The sequence below is a fragment of the Syngnathus scovelli genome, chromosome 3 (genome assembly GCF_024217435.2).
Source record: "Syngnathus scovelli strain Florida chromosome 3, RoL_Ssco_1.2, whole genome shotgun sequence".
Taxonomy (NCBI): Eukaryota; Metazoa; Chordata; class Actinopteri; order Syngnathiformes; family Syngnathidae; genus Syngnathus; species Syngnathus scovelli.
This window is the reverse complement of record NC_090849.1, coordinates 11076617-11093465: the sequence shown is the minus strand read 5'-3', so window position 1 is coordinate 11093465 and position 16849 is coordinate 11076617. Positions and strand designations below refer to the sequence as shown.

The 16849-nt window shown below is 37.6% G+C and overlaps 1 protein-coding gene across 4 annotated transcripts in view; it reads left to right on the top strand.

Annotated features, from left to right (window-relative positions):
* The window catches only part of ppp3cca (protein phosphatase 3, catalytic subunit, gamma isozyme, a), a 28343-nt gene that overhangs the window by 8581 nt on the left and 2913 nt on the right, over positions 1–16849 (top strand). For 2 of the 4 annotated variants that reach the window (XM_049716442.2, XM_049716441.2), the window contains exons 3-13: positions 1469–1593; positions 6127–6238; positions 9289–9434; positions 9740–9879; positions 10241–10318; positions 10398–10492; positions 10579–10704; positions 12166–12243; positions 12689–12773; positions 13492–13589; positions 15716–15742. In XM_049716442.2, coding sequence (XP_049572399.1) covers positions 1469–1593; positions 6127–6238; positions 9289–9434; positions 9740–9879; positions 10241–10318; positions 10398–10492; positions 10579–10704; positions 12166–12243; positions 12689–12773; positions 13492–13589; positions 15716–15742 — 1110 coding nt within the window. Of the gene's footprint in view, positions 1–1468; positions 1594–6126; positions 6239–9288; positions 9435–9739; positions 9880–10240; positions 10319–10397; positions 10493–10578; positions 10705–12165; positions 12244–12688; positions 12774–13491; positions 13590–15715; positions 15743–16355; positions 16363–16849 lie in introns of all 4 variants that reach the window. The other 2 variants (XM_049716444.2, XM_049716443.2) reach the window with 2 other exon arrangements.

Genomic DNA, 16849 nt, shown 5'->3' with positions numbered 1-16849 from the left:
ACAGAAAGACTACTGCTCACATAATCATTGTTACCGTTTGAAGTTTGCAAAAGTGCACCAGTATTATTCCACGACATTACTACCGTAATTTTCGGACTAAAAGTTGCTCCGGAATATAGGTCGCATTAGCCATAAAATGCACAATAACGTGAAAAACATATATAAGTCGCTCCGGAGCATAAGTCACATTTTGGGGGGAAATTTATTCGACAAAATCCAACACCAAGAACAGACATGAACGAGCAACAACAGGCTAAATGATAGGTATGCTAACGTGACATAAACTCAAGCGAAGAGCTGAGAACGGGCCTGACGTAACATTCAAAGTTATTAAAAAAAAAAAAACTATTACATAAATAACACGTTTATAAAACCATCTGTGTCACTCCAATTCATTAAATCCATCGATCGTCCTTTGTCAACAATGGGTGCGCTGACGGCGCTTGCACTTCAAAATATTCCACAGGCCCATATAACGATATATAAATTAGATATCAAATAACTGTTGTATAACCAATAATATTATCAAACCATCTGTGCACTCTAAATCATTAAATCCATCGATCAAATTCCTCGTCCTTTGTCAACAACGCCGCACGTGCGCCCTGACGTCAGCGTCATCGTTATTCCACAGATCTAGTATATAACTATATTGTAGCGTTAACAAAGTACGACAAAAGATGTGAGTTTGGTAAACAGCTTTTTATTTAACAAAGCAAACTTCCAGGCGTGTGGCGGCGCGGACTTCCAGCCACGGAGGTGGAAGAGAGATCCATAGAATAGGACCGGGCGTGCGTAAAAGCCATGACGAAGCCCCATCCACCGTCCCCGGACAGCCATCCGGCCGAGCGCTGGCCCCCGACTTCTATCCACGGAGCCACAATAGTTTTTCAAACCTTCTGTATCACTCCAAATCCTTAAATCCTTCAAACTCTTCGTCCTCCGTGTCACTTAGAAACAAAGCTGCTAATGATGCCGGTAGTATGTGGGGCCCTTCGTCATCCCGTGTTCAATCCTTGTTCTTTTTGTAAACAACCGCCGCACTGCGCCACGCCACGTCGCGCTGCTGACGTCACTTGAAATTCAAATTACAGTAATCCCTTCCTACATCGCGGTTCGTTTATCGCGGTTTCAAAACACATTATTATAAGTCGCTCCCTCCCCCACCCAAACTATGAAAAAATCGCGAGTTATAGTCCGAAAATTACGGTAGTAAACAATTGATTTGATGATTGATTGATTTGAACAAATGAATCCAAAGTTGAGTTTTTTAGAAGGAACACAACAAGTTTATCGAGACATTTTGTAGAAGGCCATTTGTGTTACAGTTGCACACATCTTCAGTCTGACTAATTAACAAATCCTCCAATAATTCAACTTCTAATTTATAATGTGATTACACCAAATTAATTTATAATAACAAATATCTGTATACCGCAATCTAATTAATAGTGTTATGTTTTACCAGTATGTGGTGACGTCCATGGCCAGTTCTTTGACCTCATGAAGTTATTTGAAGTAGGGGGATCACCGAGTAATACAAGGTATCTCTTCCTCGGAGACTACGTAGATCGAGGATACTTCAGTATCGAGGTAAGTTATGTGTGTGTGTGTGTGTGCGTGTGTGTGTGTGCGTGTGCGTGTGTGTGTGTGTGTGTATATGTATATATTTTTTTGTCATGATCATATTGTTTCATAATTTAATGATACATGTAGTCAGTGTCTAAGTTTTGCTAATTAAACATACTGTAAACAATATTTTCTTTGTTGTGTTCAAGATCTTAGATGTGTGCTTCTTGACTGAATGGGTTTGTCTGCCTGAAATTCTATTTCAGTGACTATTCCAAAGGGCACAGTTCACCCATGGTGATTGGAATGGTTAAAAATAAGACACTGGTTTGGAATAGAGGGCTGCAGGCTGGCTGTACCAAGTGTTTTGCAGTGGCCTTGGTGAGAGTCATGGGTAGAGGGTGGCAACTAGATTAAGCTTGGATCCATTATAGTTTTCAATGATGGCCTACTTTCATGAGTACAAGGATTTACATCTATCTATCTATCTATCTATCTATCTATCTATCTATCTATCTATCTATCTATCTATCTATCTATCTATCTATCTATCTATCTATCTATCTATCTATCTATCTATCTATCTATCTATCTATCTATCTATCTATCTATCTATCTATCTATCTATCTATCCATCTATCTATCCATCCATCCATCTAGTATCTGTCTGTCTGTCGCTCTCTCGCTCGCTCTCTCTCTCTCTCTCTCTCTCTCTCTCTCTCTCTCTCTCTCTCTCTCTCTCTCTCTCTCTCTCTCTCTCTCTCTCTCTCTCTCTCTCGTGTCTGTTCTTTGTGTTGGATTTTGTCAAATACATTTCCCCCAAAATGCGACTTAAACTCCGGTGCGACTTACTATATATGTTTTTTTCCCCTTTATTGTGCATTTTATGGCTGATGCAACTTGTACTCCGGAGCGACTTTTAGTCAGAAAAATACGGTATATATACGTGTATCCACTCTTATTGTGACTCATTCTGCTAAGTGGTGTGATTTTTTGTTTTGTTTTAGGTGTGTAATATGTGCCTTGGCACTACTGGTTAAGAAACACTATGGAACATTAGTCTGTAAATTTTCAAATAAGGAATATAATTTCCAACAATGACTGTTGGGTTAATGTGGAGGTTACCCTCATTTAAATCAATCAAGAGTCACCCCAAGCCAACTAAAGTGTAACAGTTAGTATTTGTATTTTTTGTTATTAGGGTTGACTTCCCTAGTCTCACTTCCTGGGGGGGTATTCCAGAAAGCAGGTTCAACATACTCTGAACTCTGAGTTGACTTACTCTGAGATGGGAGACTGAGTATTTGGTTCCAGAAAAGCTGATCTGATTTAGTTCAATCAACTCTGAGTATGATCACCTGGAGTTACGCGCGTGCACAACTCCTATAAAAAGCCATTATCAATCGAGCCCCAATACCACAAGTCACCATGACAACTGAGGAAAAACAGATGCTTAGTGTACCACAATGGAGTTGGAGGTCCTTATGCAAGCCTATGGCAAGTATGAATCTAATACGGCTGCAGCAGCGAAGGAGAGTGAGACGTCATGGGAGGAAATTGCTGCCCGATGCGCAAGTTTGAATGTACTATTTCATAGATGTAACATCTAACAATAAGATCGTAGCATAGCCCATAGTTATGAATTTAAGTAGGAATGAAATCTGATCTTCATTTAGGTACAATCCAACAGTAGAAAAAAATACTTGGAAACAGCTCAAACTGAAACATAAGAACATTATTCAAAAAGGTAATTCATGTTTTGCTTGGCTGTGATTGCACCTCACTTTGGTTTTAATTTAATTATTTTAAATGGACTTATGCTATTAAACAAAGTCAATATTCATTTCAACTAAATTATTAAGTAGCTACTTCAAATAATTTAAACCCCAAACAAAATGTTTTTCAACGTCCTCAGTTAATTCTACGCTTTGTGGATTAACACGTAGTCATTTAAAATGTGACGCTGTTGCCTACACCAACACTCATTCAAATACTATATTAAAACAAACATTGAGCTTTGCTCAGCCAACAGAAAAAACAACCGACCTCACTGTTTTGCTCGCATTTAGTTTTTTTGTTTTGTTTACCGTAAATCATGGTATGCATGCGCCATATAATGCAGTGCGCCCCATGTGTGGATTAAGTACAGAATCACCCCAAAATTGAGTGCGCCTTTTAACCCAGAGCACCTTATAGTACGGAAAATACGGTCTGTTCAATAGGTTCTTGCTTGCTTGTGTCAAAAAGTATGTACATACAATTGCCGATTTTGTTGATGCTGCACAGTATCTGAGCTTTTTGTTGTTGTAATAAATATCAATTTTCATCTGAATTTTGATCAGGATTATCATCAATAAGTTAAAATGTTATTCTGGTTTGATCTCTGTTTATGATTCAATCACACAAATTGAATCAAGTTGTTGCCAATTCTTTCCTGCCAAGCTTTGTAGTGAATTTATGTGCCATAGCTTGTCATTGGGTGTGGTGCAAGGATAATGAATAATCGTTTCACATTGCTGTTCTCAATGATCCACCACTGTATTGAGTTTTTTTTTTTTTTTTTTTTCCCATCCCTAAGCGCTGAAGGCAGATCAAGTCAAGGAAGTACCAACAATGTGCTTCCCCAGATCTTGCATTCAAATCATCACACCCACAAGCGCATGTGGGCTGAAGTAAATTTGTTATTTAAATGGGAGTGCTGGGCAACACACACCAACAGCAATGACGCTGCACTGTCACTTTATCCCAGGTGTAAAATAGAGGCTTAACACAAAAACCAGTTGTACTTTATTCAACAATGTATTCAATCATCAATTGTTAATTTACACAAAATGTAGCACAGTATTTAGCTAAAATATGTATTTGCTTATATTTTTCTCTTAGTAATCTAGAATATGAAATGTGCGCATACTGCATTTACTGTTAGATTTATATTGCACACATAATAAAATAAATAGCTACATTTACACTCTATTAGAACTGAAGATTTGTCTTTTTACTGAAGGCAACATAGTAGCTCTCTCCAAAATGAGTGTACAGGAAGATGAATACAAGGATGTGGTTGCCTAGGTAACGTAAAGTGCCCCTTGAAGTTGTATTCTACCTTAGCAAGAAAGCATTTCAGAGCAAGTGAGTAATCCATGTTCTTAACCTATCTAACGATTTAATTTCGCTTTGATTTATAATTTGCACCACAATCTCTGCATTTGTGCTTAGCTGCACTGTGTTTTGTTTATTGTTTTAGATATAGACAGTTTTTGTTCAGTTTAAGTCTGATTTGCTCTGACTGACTCTAGTGAGAATAAACAGATTGGAAAATGAATGTATAAATGAATATTTTTAATCAATAACAGTTACATTATCTTCTTTTATAACCCGAAGAAGTTGTGTTGTGTTATATCAGCGTCTTGCTCAAGGAAACCCTGACACCCAGTCAGGAAGCAGATGAGCATGCCTTTTACAATTATGTCTTAATCATAATTTGTCAGGAAGGAGATGAGAATCCCTTTTACAATTATTATGTCTTAATCATAATTTGCAGCAGATTGCAAAGTTTATAGAGCGATTCATCATTTATTCTTGCATATACAAACATAGATAGATAGAATGACCATGGCTACCATTGTAGCCATTTTATCGGTTTGGTTTGGCAAGGAGTAATTGTCCGTCATCCTTGAATATTTTTAGAATCAACTATTACTTCAATGAATTAAAAAGCACTTTTAAAAAAAATGCATTAAAGGAAACAAAATATTTTTCCTTGTTACTTTTTGGACCTGATTAGTGATGTTTATTTGGTAAAAAACAAATAAGCAACAGCAATATCACCAAAGAGGGAATGTTTTGCCCACCAATTACTACTGCTACTTGTTGGGTACTAATTATACAAGTTGTGTGAAGACTGAGGCTGAGACTTTAATATTATAATTATTATATTTTAGTATATTTTATTCCTTGCATTTTTTTGGCATGCTACTATGTCTACATTTTTTGACCGATTCTCATTGTTCCACCTTCCTCATTCCTGGTCGTTGTATATCATTTGATGTGATTTGGCATTATTCAATATTATTCCACAAGTTTTTATTCAGCCTCTCACAAACAGTTTCGACGGAAATTGCGTTCTCTAGTTTGATGTACTTCTGAGAAAGCTTCTGGTTCAACTACATGTTAATTACACCAAAGCTGCATATATTCGATATAGATTACACTTATAATATAAATACTGATTACAATTCCTTTGTTTTGGTCCATAATGTGTTATAAAACAGAAGAAATCTTAAGTTAAAAAAAGTAAAAAAAAATTTAAGAAAATGTACATATATTTTTGATTTAGCACCACAATCTGTAATAGAAATAAATTTGATGTCTTGTTTGTAAAGTTTAAAAGTATCTTATTCTTTTTCTGCTAATGTACCCATGGTTGTATTCCGTCTGCCTTATGTACAGTGAGTTCAAAGACTGTGCATGAACGTGTTGTGCATCACAAGTCAGTAACTTTCCTAATTTACAAATTTCCTCTCTATTTTTCCCCCTCCTGTCACTTTGTCCTCGTAGTGTGTTCTCTACCTCTGGTCACTCAAGATCAACCACCCCACGACACTGTTCCTCCTGCGAGGGAACCACGAGTGCCGACACCTCACAGAGTACTTCACCTTCAAGCAGGAATGTAAGTGCAAGTCTTTCAGTCATTTAAAGGCCAATCCAATTTCCCCTCCTCTTAATTCTACCATTTATTTGCCAGATGTTCTCCAATAATTTTTGTGATTTTTCCTGTGGCAAGGGATTTTTGAACATCACTGAAATCACTAAAACTGCACAGCACAAGCAAATGTCTGCTGAAAGTTTGGCAACCTTTTGGTGAACATTCACGACATTGAACGAACCTTGACGAGAACACATTTGCTGCCGGCGAAAACGCATTTGTTCGCCGCACTGTGGGATAGGGGCTTAACAGCGTTAAGTGTTTCTATCCAGCAAAGTTGTCGACTTGGCTCAAGAGTCAAGTTACAATCAATTGATTGGAGTGATTGCCTCAAAGGGTTGTGCAACAACATGTTAAGGGTACTGTCCAGGCCTGTTTCATGAGTTTGCCTTTTGAAAATTATTCTCTTGATCAACTACTCAAAAGCAATGTCTGATTTCCAATGGTTAATTTTCGTTAAATTTTTATTATTACTTGCAACAAAACTACAGCAGGTCTAGGGTCTGTAGACACAAAATTCAAGGCATTAATTGTGTTCATCTTGCAAAGTGTTATTTTTTGCAACATTTTGCTCTTTATTGTCATAATTTTCACACACTCATTTTCTCTGAATAAGTCATTTAAATTTGGGCAAAATGGAATTGTCCTGTCGGATAAGCGGATGGATGGATGGATGGATGGATGGATGGATGGATGGATGGATGGATGGATGGACGGACGGACGGACGGACGGACGGACGGACGGAATTGTCCTGTTGAAGTATGTATTAACTGTGCTGACAAAAAGGCAGAGTTATGCCAAGTTTCAGTAATTGCTGGAGATCCAGATTGCAAAACATAATGTATATGTTAAGAATACTGTTGGCGACAAGAAGATCCCTGCGTTATTATTCATCTGTATGGGAAGGCTTGGCGTCTGGGAAGTGTTTTTTCGCTAACATTTTACAGACAAACTATGGCTAAATTACTGTATTCATGTGTGACATGGTATCCGGTCCTGTTATTTCTTTGCAAAACGTGTTTCATAGTCAAAATTTGCATTTTTTTTCCTTTTATTGATCTATTCCCTCAAAGTGTTAAAACATTTTGGTGAATTTCAGGACTTTTTCTTATTTCTAGCGTTTTTTTCCATTCAGGGTAATTTTCAAAATTATTGGAAATTCGAATAAAAATACATTATCCTTAGTATCTTTAGTTTAGTTAGATCAAGGATTGGTGAAACTTCAATTTACTATTTGCACACCTAAAAATGTGGTATAAGAAGTTATGGCTGATTAAAATATTTAGTTACTGTACTTTGAAATAAAAGCAGAATCATTCACCTCTCATCATATCCGTGTTTTGATGACAACCCAAATCTTTTCATTGTATTGCAAAAATTCTGAAATTGAACAATTACTTTTGTAGGGTAGTTCTTATTGTTCCAGCAGTTTACAGTTTGGGACTGCAGCATTAGAATGATTGAATACGAGTTTAATGGCTACAGTTTTTCAAATAAGGTGGCGGTTGCATGGTGAAAAAAGATGCACTTAATAAATTGATCAGTGTCCCTGGCCGTCTTTGTCATAAAAGTGCCGGTGAGAGCACTGTGACACTCCATCTGCATAAGAGACTCCACACAGCCAAAGAAGCCTTTTTTATTGTCATGATGATGAACTGTCGGAGTTCTGAGTGCTGTCAGGCGTGCTGTTGATCCTTTTCACACAGTTAAATGCAATTTCAGTTGAAGCCTGTGTGTATGTTCCTGTGTATTTTTGTGTGAGTTTGTGTGGCTTAATGGGACAGCACAGACAACCTTGCCAACTGCTAATTGATTTCACTCAAAGCATCTTCACTGTTTTTTCCGCCTCCACCCACATGCAGCCTCATTTGCAGACACACAAACTGTATCTTTATGCACATCCATCTTTAGATGCTTAGAGTAACGCTCTCTAAAATGTCACTAGGCAATGTGCTTGTAGTTTTGAATGATATTGTACGAACACACACACACAGTTCAAATGGTGCGAGTTCGATTCCACCTCCGGCCCTCCCTGTGTGGAGTTTGCATGTTCTCCCTGTGCCTGTGTGATTTTCTCCAGGTCCTCCGGTTTCCTCCCACACCCCAAAAACATGCTTGGTAGGCCGATTGAGTACTCCAAATTGCCCATGAGTGCGAGTGCGGATGATTGTTCGTCTCTGTGTGCCCTGCTGGCAACCAGTTCAGGGTGTCCCCTGCCTACTGCCCGATGACGGCAGGGATAGACTTCAGCACGCCCGCGACCCCTGTGGGGACAAGCCGTACAGATAATGGTTGGATGGACAATTCAAGCATTTTTTTCCTGTATTTCATATTGTTGATTTATAGCAGCACCTGGACACGAGTGTGCCTATATGCTGGAGGGTAAAAGCTCGCAGCAACCTTTTTTCTGATTTTGGGGAAGAAAAGAACTATGAGCTTTTCATTTTTGGAACGATGAACTTAATAAAATTTCAATTATGAACCATGAACTGAACTAGTTCATTTTAAAAGTTGTGAACTGAACTTTGAAAAAGTTCATGTAGAAAATGAACTTTCCCCAACACTGGCTTACTGTGCACATACGTACGATACTGCATTGACATTTTGTACACGGTATGAATTACAGTCTGCAGTGCAGTATTTGAGTCTGGTCTGACTTCAACTGGCATTATCTGTGCACTTTTGGACAACCATAATACCATATGCTGTACTGACTTTGTCCTGTCTGCTCCGGCCTGTAATGACTTTGCTTCTCCTGACCCTAATCTGATTTGCAGTGCTGTATAAGTGACACTGTGGAAGATGTATTGGGACTCTTACTGTTAGGGAGCCATAGAAATCATTTCCAGCATCTCCTTTAACAAAACTTTGACCATTTGTGTGTTTGTTATGCACATTAATGAACACGTATGACTAAAGCCTCGGTCCCAAATTTCACAGTACAGCCTTCTCCATAATGTCTGATATATCAATCATTTAACCATACAAATTTGTTGTGCTATGTTTGTGACAGGTAAAATTAAGTATTCCGAAAGGGTCTATGATGCCTGTATGGAGGCCTTTGACTGCCTGCCCCTTGCTGCCCTGCTTAATCAACAGTTCTTGTGTGTACATGGTGGACTCTCACCAGAAATTAACTGCCTTGACGACATAAGGAAAGTAAGTATCATACAACATTGGTCACACACACTGTCATGAAAGCACACATATCGTTGGTGTGGGGCTGAAGTCACACATTCTGATGAATTTCAGTTTTTTTTTTTTCTCTCTAGAAATCTGTGCTATAGGTCAATCCACACAAATTATTGAACAACCTCAAGTGTTGAAAATTGCTTGCTCTTTCTCGATGCAATACTAACAAACTTGGCATCTTGGGGGTCTCCTGAGAAGTGATAACCTTGAAGATATGACGATTCTATCCAACGGCAATGATATAATGCTTGTGAACTTGTCTTTTTTAACAGTTAGACAGATTTAAAGAGCCTCCAGCATTCGGGCCAATGTGTGACCTGATTTGGGCCGACCCTGGTGAAGACTATGGCAGTGAAAAGACATCTGAACACTTCAACCATAACTCTGTCAGAGGCTGTTCCTACTTTTTCAGGTATTGAATTACATCTCCTTGGCAGTTTTTCCTCCTAATTGCAATAACAGTCTTTGGAAATCAAATTGTTCTATTAAGCACAGAATAATTGCTTACTGCTCAGTAATATTCAAACTAAATGTTCCAGTAGTTTCCTCCATTTTGTATTGTTTGGTGGCTATACGATTTGTACACTCAGAGTTGCATAATAGTCCTGAATTTTGCCATAAACCACATTACCACATTTGTTTCTGAATAAGTAGTAGTGTTGTAGATTGCTAGAAAGACATTTGATCCCCTTAATCTGTCACAACTTTACTGGCAAAAAGCATAGCACTGAACACAACTTTTAATAAGTCAACTTGTCTTCATCTCTTTGCAGTTACTCAGCAGTCTGTGACTTTTTGGTAAATAATAACTTGTTGTCAGTAATTAGAGCCCATGAAGCCCAAGATGCAGGGTAAGTTCATTTGCTGTTTTCTCATCTCTTTCTCTTAATATGCAATATGTCTGAGTGTTTTTGTTTTGTGACTCAATAGATATCGGATGTATAGAAAAAGTCAGACTACGGGCTTCCCTTCGTTAATTACAATCTTTTCGGCTCCAAATTATCTTGATGTGTACAACAACAAAGGTTTGTGTATATTTCTTTGACTCAGCAGTTAGTATTCTCACTCACCTAAAGTTTTAATCTTCAGACTTCATTTTCTTATGCTCTAGCTGCTGTATTAAAATATGAGAACAACGTGATGAATATTCGACAGTTCAACTGTTCCCCCCACCCTTACTGGTTACCTAATTTTATGGATGTCTTCACATGGTCTTTGCCGTTTGTGGGAGAAAAAGGTATGTTGGAAAAAAACAAATGTTGGCTAATGCTGAATTCACTCTAATTGCTTTTGACATTGCAATTGAATGATAACATGGCTAAATTTACACTTCATACAATAACTGTATGTCTTACAGACAAAGCATAAATATTTTACTGTGCAGTCTGAGAAATAAAGAAGAAATGTTAGCTAGTACTGAATTCATTCTAATTGCTTTTGACATTGCAATTGAATGATGACATGGCTGAGTTTACACTTTATACAATAACAGTACACCATACAGACTGGGCATGAATATTTTATTGATCAGTCTGGGGAAAAAAATCCCTTCAAAATTGCCAAACAAGCACTGAATATCCTCCATTTTGAACATCCTATCAATATGAAACCGGATTTTCCGTAATAATAACCAAAACTATATTAGGAAGTAAACCAGGCATCTTTAATACTCCAGGTGTTATCGTCAGTACTATTATGGGTAGTTGGTTTCTTATGTTAATTTGTTTGTATTCGTTTCTCTGTCAGTCCATCAGCATCTTACCATATGTGAAATGTCACACAAATGTAAGGTTCTTGGGATAGTGACAAAAAATATCTAAATCAGAAGATAATTTTTGATTAAAAGATGAGTGCATTGATATCTTGGAAGGAAATGGCACACATACTGTACAGTACTGATAAGTTCGTTCAAATGTACATAAAATGACAAGAAAAATTATTGCATCATACCATCTCTCAGTGTACAATATCAAATTGCAATTCTCGTGAGTTGATACGACTCAAGCCGTTCCACTCTCAAATCAAACTGTCCTCCAATTGCATAAAATATATGTTTTATCCAGCTAATTCGTGTTGGTAGCATTTCAAAATTATTTACAAAAGGGGAAACATTTTCTCTGCCGCCTCTCATTTTGCCTGGTCCAACCTGGCATCACTTTGCCTACTTGTTTGAACCTGCCCTTCAGATGCACAACATAGTGTAAATATGTAAAATTAACCATTATAATTAGTCTCAAATTTGATAAATCACAAAACATGCTAAATGAATCTGTGTACATGTACCCTTCTCAGAAGAGCAAGTACTAAAGTAAAATGCGGGGATATTTTGTGCATTTGGCAAATGCAGTTTTGGGCTCACTCAGTTAGTAGATTAGAGTTCACATCTATTTGCATGAGCTCAAGTTTCGGCCCATTTTTGCAGATGTAAACCTTTAGTAAATTAAAAAAAAAATTCAAACCTTGAGAATTCTCCAAAAAATGCCGAAAAAGCTTCAATATGCCGACCTGCTAATATTATTATTATTCCAGAAAGTATGACAGTCATATATTTGTTGTCATTAATGACATAGTACCTTATTTTAGTTGGCTTAATCTTATCCTATTTCCTGTTTTTCTTTTAATACTTGTAGTACTTTTGAATGCGAATGTTAACTTGCAAATTGACGATATAATGGGCTCTAATTTCTACCATCTACAGTGACAGAGATGTTGGTGAATGTGCTCAACATTTGTTCTGATGATGAGCTCATGTCAGAGGGAGATGATCTATATGAAGGTAAGGATGCAGCTACTCAGTTATAAATCACAAATGTTTACCCTCTATAACAGGGGTGGCAAAGTGAGTCCTGAAGGACCACTGTCTTGCCTGTTTTCCATGTCTCCCTGCTGGGCAACCTGTTCTACATCTCATTATACAGCAATCAGTTTTCTATATAGCATAAGTGCTCAAAAATGCACTGTTTTAAGAGAAAACTATTCTCTTAGAATTAACTATCCTAGAATTAACTATTCTGCATTATTCTCTTTTTATTCTATTTAGACCCATTAGAATACAGCTTGCAACCATTTGTTAATTTCTTTGAATGCCTTTGGGATTGTGTGTGGTTTTAAATTGTTAAAGATTGGAGTTGTTGAAGAAAATGTCATTCCCCTCAGCTGTCATTAGTGTCTCTCGATGCCATTGTTGTTGAAATTGTCTTGACAAAACGATTGTCTTCCAGGTGGTACCACAGCGATGCGTAAGGAGGTAATCCGGAACAAGATACGTGCAGTTGGGAAAATGGCCCGAGTCTTCTCAGTCCTCAGGTATGAGCCAATGAGTTCTGTTCTTTGTCCTATATTTTAGCATTTCCTCCAATGGAACCCGGAGCATGATATGCCTTGAAATCTGACAACGGACAGTTGTGGTCTTGCAAGGATCAATAAACCAAAATCAGCCAGCTTGCACATATACACTTTATAGCCATTCTAGATAACTTTTTTTTAAATGTGTATTTATTTATAGCTGGACATTCTGTTGCAGTTTAATTACTGTTCACATGAGTACATATACAATTGGACAAAAAGTGGTCCTATAAAAAATGATGTTTTTACCACTTGAAATGTTTAGAAGACGTTAAAAATCACCAGAAGTTCCACTGCATACACATATGGACACAAACCAAAACAAATGGTGCTTCCAAAATGTCCCTCCCAAAGTATTGGAACGGTGAGGCTAATTCTTTTATGACTTAACACATTTGGGTTTGATATAAAAAAATAACTATCAGCCAAGATATCAACTTTGTCAGTTCGAAATCTTCATTCAATGTCCCTGAAGAGCACCTTTGTTGTTTCACTTAAGTGATCTACTAATTAATTGCTTGCATCTTTGTTTAAATTGGGAGCACAAATGCAGGTTGATAGGCGACCCTAAAGATATTTGCCTTCTTAATTAGATAATAATTGAACCATTACGTATATGTTTCATCACTCTCCCAAAATGCGATTCATTTGCACCTGTGTGCTTTGTGTCGTGGTCCAGGGAGGAGAGTGAGAGTGTATTAACTCTCAAAGGCCTGACCCCGACCGGAACGCTTCCTGTGGGAGTACTGTCAGGTGGAAAGCAGACATTACAGACAGGTAAGTGTGATTTTGTATCATCTGCCAGCTCCTTAGTGTCTTCCTATTCTGGATTTGGTGGATTTGTGTGTGTGCGTGCGTAACAGTCTTCACAACATGTACAGAACCCAGCCCTTCCCACTCATGCGAAGATGGAAGTCCATCATAAGGTTTTCAGAAAACCCTGGAAATTCCTTTCAGAAATAATATTATCAATGTCTTCTATACTCTAATATGATCCCACTAATATGGCCAATTGATTGCAAACAAGATTTGTCAGTCAACACTCAGTCAACCAAACCTTAGTGGCGTTCGAGTTTAGAGGTTTTAAATTTTTGGAAATGTAGGGAATTATTTTCTGACTTAAACAGTACAACTGTATGCCACATCGAGGATGACTGAATGAGGTCATCAACTGTTCTGCCAGTAGGTTTAAAGGGCTTTGGATCAATGCCAGCGTACACATCACAAGAGGCACCCCCACAATTTGAAGGCCAAACCTATAGCCTATTGCCTAGAAAAGCATGCTTACCGTCTGATGGTTCAGTGGCTGGTCTTACCCCCTAGAGAACATGTTGGGCGTCACGCTGTACCCCTCTGAAGACTTACAGAAGTTCTGGAGCCATCAGAAGGGAAACAACATGTTATGACCTTTAGGGAGAATGTCATTGTTCATGTCCGCCTCTTTCGCCATCGCTTTCAGACCTGCTGCTCTGGAGGCAAATTTTGAGAAGGCTAATGATTTGTGTGTTTTTCCCTCCTGGCACATCAAGAAGTAGTTTCTAACCCAAAAATGTATGGAATTATAAACAGATCAAAAACCTCCAAGCTCACCAGATATCAGATCAAGCATAGAATATCCACTAATAACCATAAAATGTATAACAAGCATGCTTATTTAATTGAGTACTTTATTTGAAATACATTACAATAAAATGTATGCTTACTAGGTTAGCGCTGGCTTTCTGTTATGTTTGCTCTAACAATTAGCATGGCACATAATTCATCACTTAGCAGACTATGTAAGATTGTTAGGCCTTTTCACTGATAATTTAAAAAGTTAAATACTTTAATACTCTAACATCATCGGAATCGCTAATCACAATTTGTACTCGTGTCTGCTCAAGAAATTGAGACAATGAATAATCTGTTTGCGTGTCTAAACAAATGTTAAACATCAACAGCAGCTTTGTTTTTTTTTTTTTTTTTGTCGTGCGAGAATGTGCCGTGCTTATTTGTCATCGTGCACTGTTGTGCATCTCCCAGTCTCCCTATTAGGGCCGGACTTGCTAAAGGTTTGCGCATGCAAGGGATTACTCACAATAACAGATGTAGAAACTGATCTACTAACCGAGTGCACCCAAGATCATATCTACTGCGCATTTCAGTTTGTGCATTCTGGGAGGAGCCAATGCAACTGACCCAATATATCACACACCTTTTAAACTTCTTTTTTTTATATATATTTTTTTACACTAAAAAAGGTATTTTTTTTTAATTACCAGAAACAAAAAATGTACATACATAAGCTATTGAGAAATGTAATTTTGGAGCCTCATGATGATCTGACTTGGAGCCAGTCCCAAAAAGGAATAATGCCGTATCACCTATCAGTATTTGTTCCCAAATTGTAAACACAGTCTTACACAGGAATGGCAGACGAATCAAATTTGAATACTCAGGCCAAGTTAAATTAAACAAATGATTGATTTTAAACAGTTGCACACTTCCCCAAAATAATTGGAGCAAAATAATTCTGTCACTTTTTGTTTTCCGCTGCAGCTTCCAAATGCTTCACTCAAAACTTCATGTTATGTTACGGTGCTCTCCTATTTTTATTTTTATATTTTTTAATCTATCAAACTGTGTGGTGAGCACAATACCCTCTTTTAAAATATGTAAGTCCTCCCCCATTTCATACCTTGCACCAAATATTTTCTTATTTGTAGCTGCTGCTAAGTGGCCTAAACATTAACATTTTCTGTGACATTGTTGTTGGCCAACTTGACCTATACGTTTTGCCATCAGCTGACAACTGTTAATGACGTTGAGGCTTGATTTCAGTGATGTATTTGCTTGCTCTAGTATTTGCTGCATTGTAATGTCTCCCTTTTTGCCTTCTTTCCCCAAACCCCATTTTAACGTAGCTACTATTGAGGCAGCTAAAGCAAAAGGTACGCATGGCTTTTCAGTTCAGTTCTTGTGTTGTTCTCACTGTCACAATACCAATTGTACATACTGTACTATTGCATTATTCTGTAGACTGTAATTGCTGGTTACTCTTGCATTATCAGTGTCTTTTGGCTTCTACTTTTGTAATATGACAATACTTGTACAAACTGGCATTTTACTATTGCAAGCCCCCAGCAACAGACTTCTTCAAAGTAATATGCACTTACTGGGCACAAAAGCGCAATAACTTTAAAATGAAATTAAAATCTGCACAATCTTCCAACATCCAACTATCTTTACAAATAGAGTATAATAATGATCCGTTCTAATGATCAGCAAAATGTTTATCGTTCTTGTAGTCGGCAATGCGGAGGAACTGTAATTCTGTGCAGTCACATGGGTTTCTCTTGCCAGTAGTGGCTCCCCACACAGAGAAAAGCCTATTAGTACTTTGCTAAGACCTGGGACATCCCTTCCCAGGCTATTTTCAGCAGCTAATCCTGTTATGCCATTTTAGTGTTGCTCGATTGTCTGCCCCTCTTGGTTGGTTTGTGCAGTAACAAGCTACAAATCTGCGGGGTCAAACACTAAATGGAGGAGATGCACATTACACAGAGACAAGGTGACATTCGTTCCGGTGGTTTCTAACCAAATGCGTTCACATTTAGGTTATTATTACTACTATTAAGCAATCACTTTATGATAACCATGTTATTTAGTGGTCGTAAAATACATTAGGGACTGTGTAGGAATTATGCAATGTTTACAATTCTGTGTCTCCAATATTCACACTCGCACACTTTTCTCTGCTTTATTCACATTAAAACACACCGGTTACTGTTACAAATATGATTATATATATTTACAGTAGCAACAATGCACATTGTAATCCAGTATGCATTATGGATGTCAGCTTTTCCGTTCCTCATCTCTAATTTAAATTCCTTTCTATTATGTTCATGTTTTTGTCCTCATCCGCATCTAATCACTAGCAGTCTTTCTTCATAATGGAACTAGCTTTACTTTCAGCTTAAAGGTCTAAGTCCAAGCACAGTCATGATGGAACAGAAAGAGTTTTTCAGAAATGATTAAACAGTAGAACTAGTAAG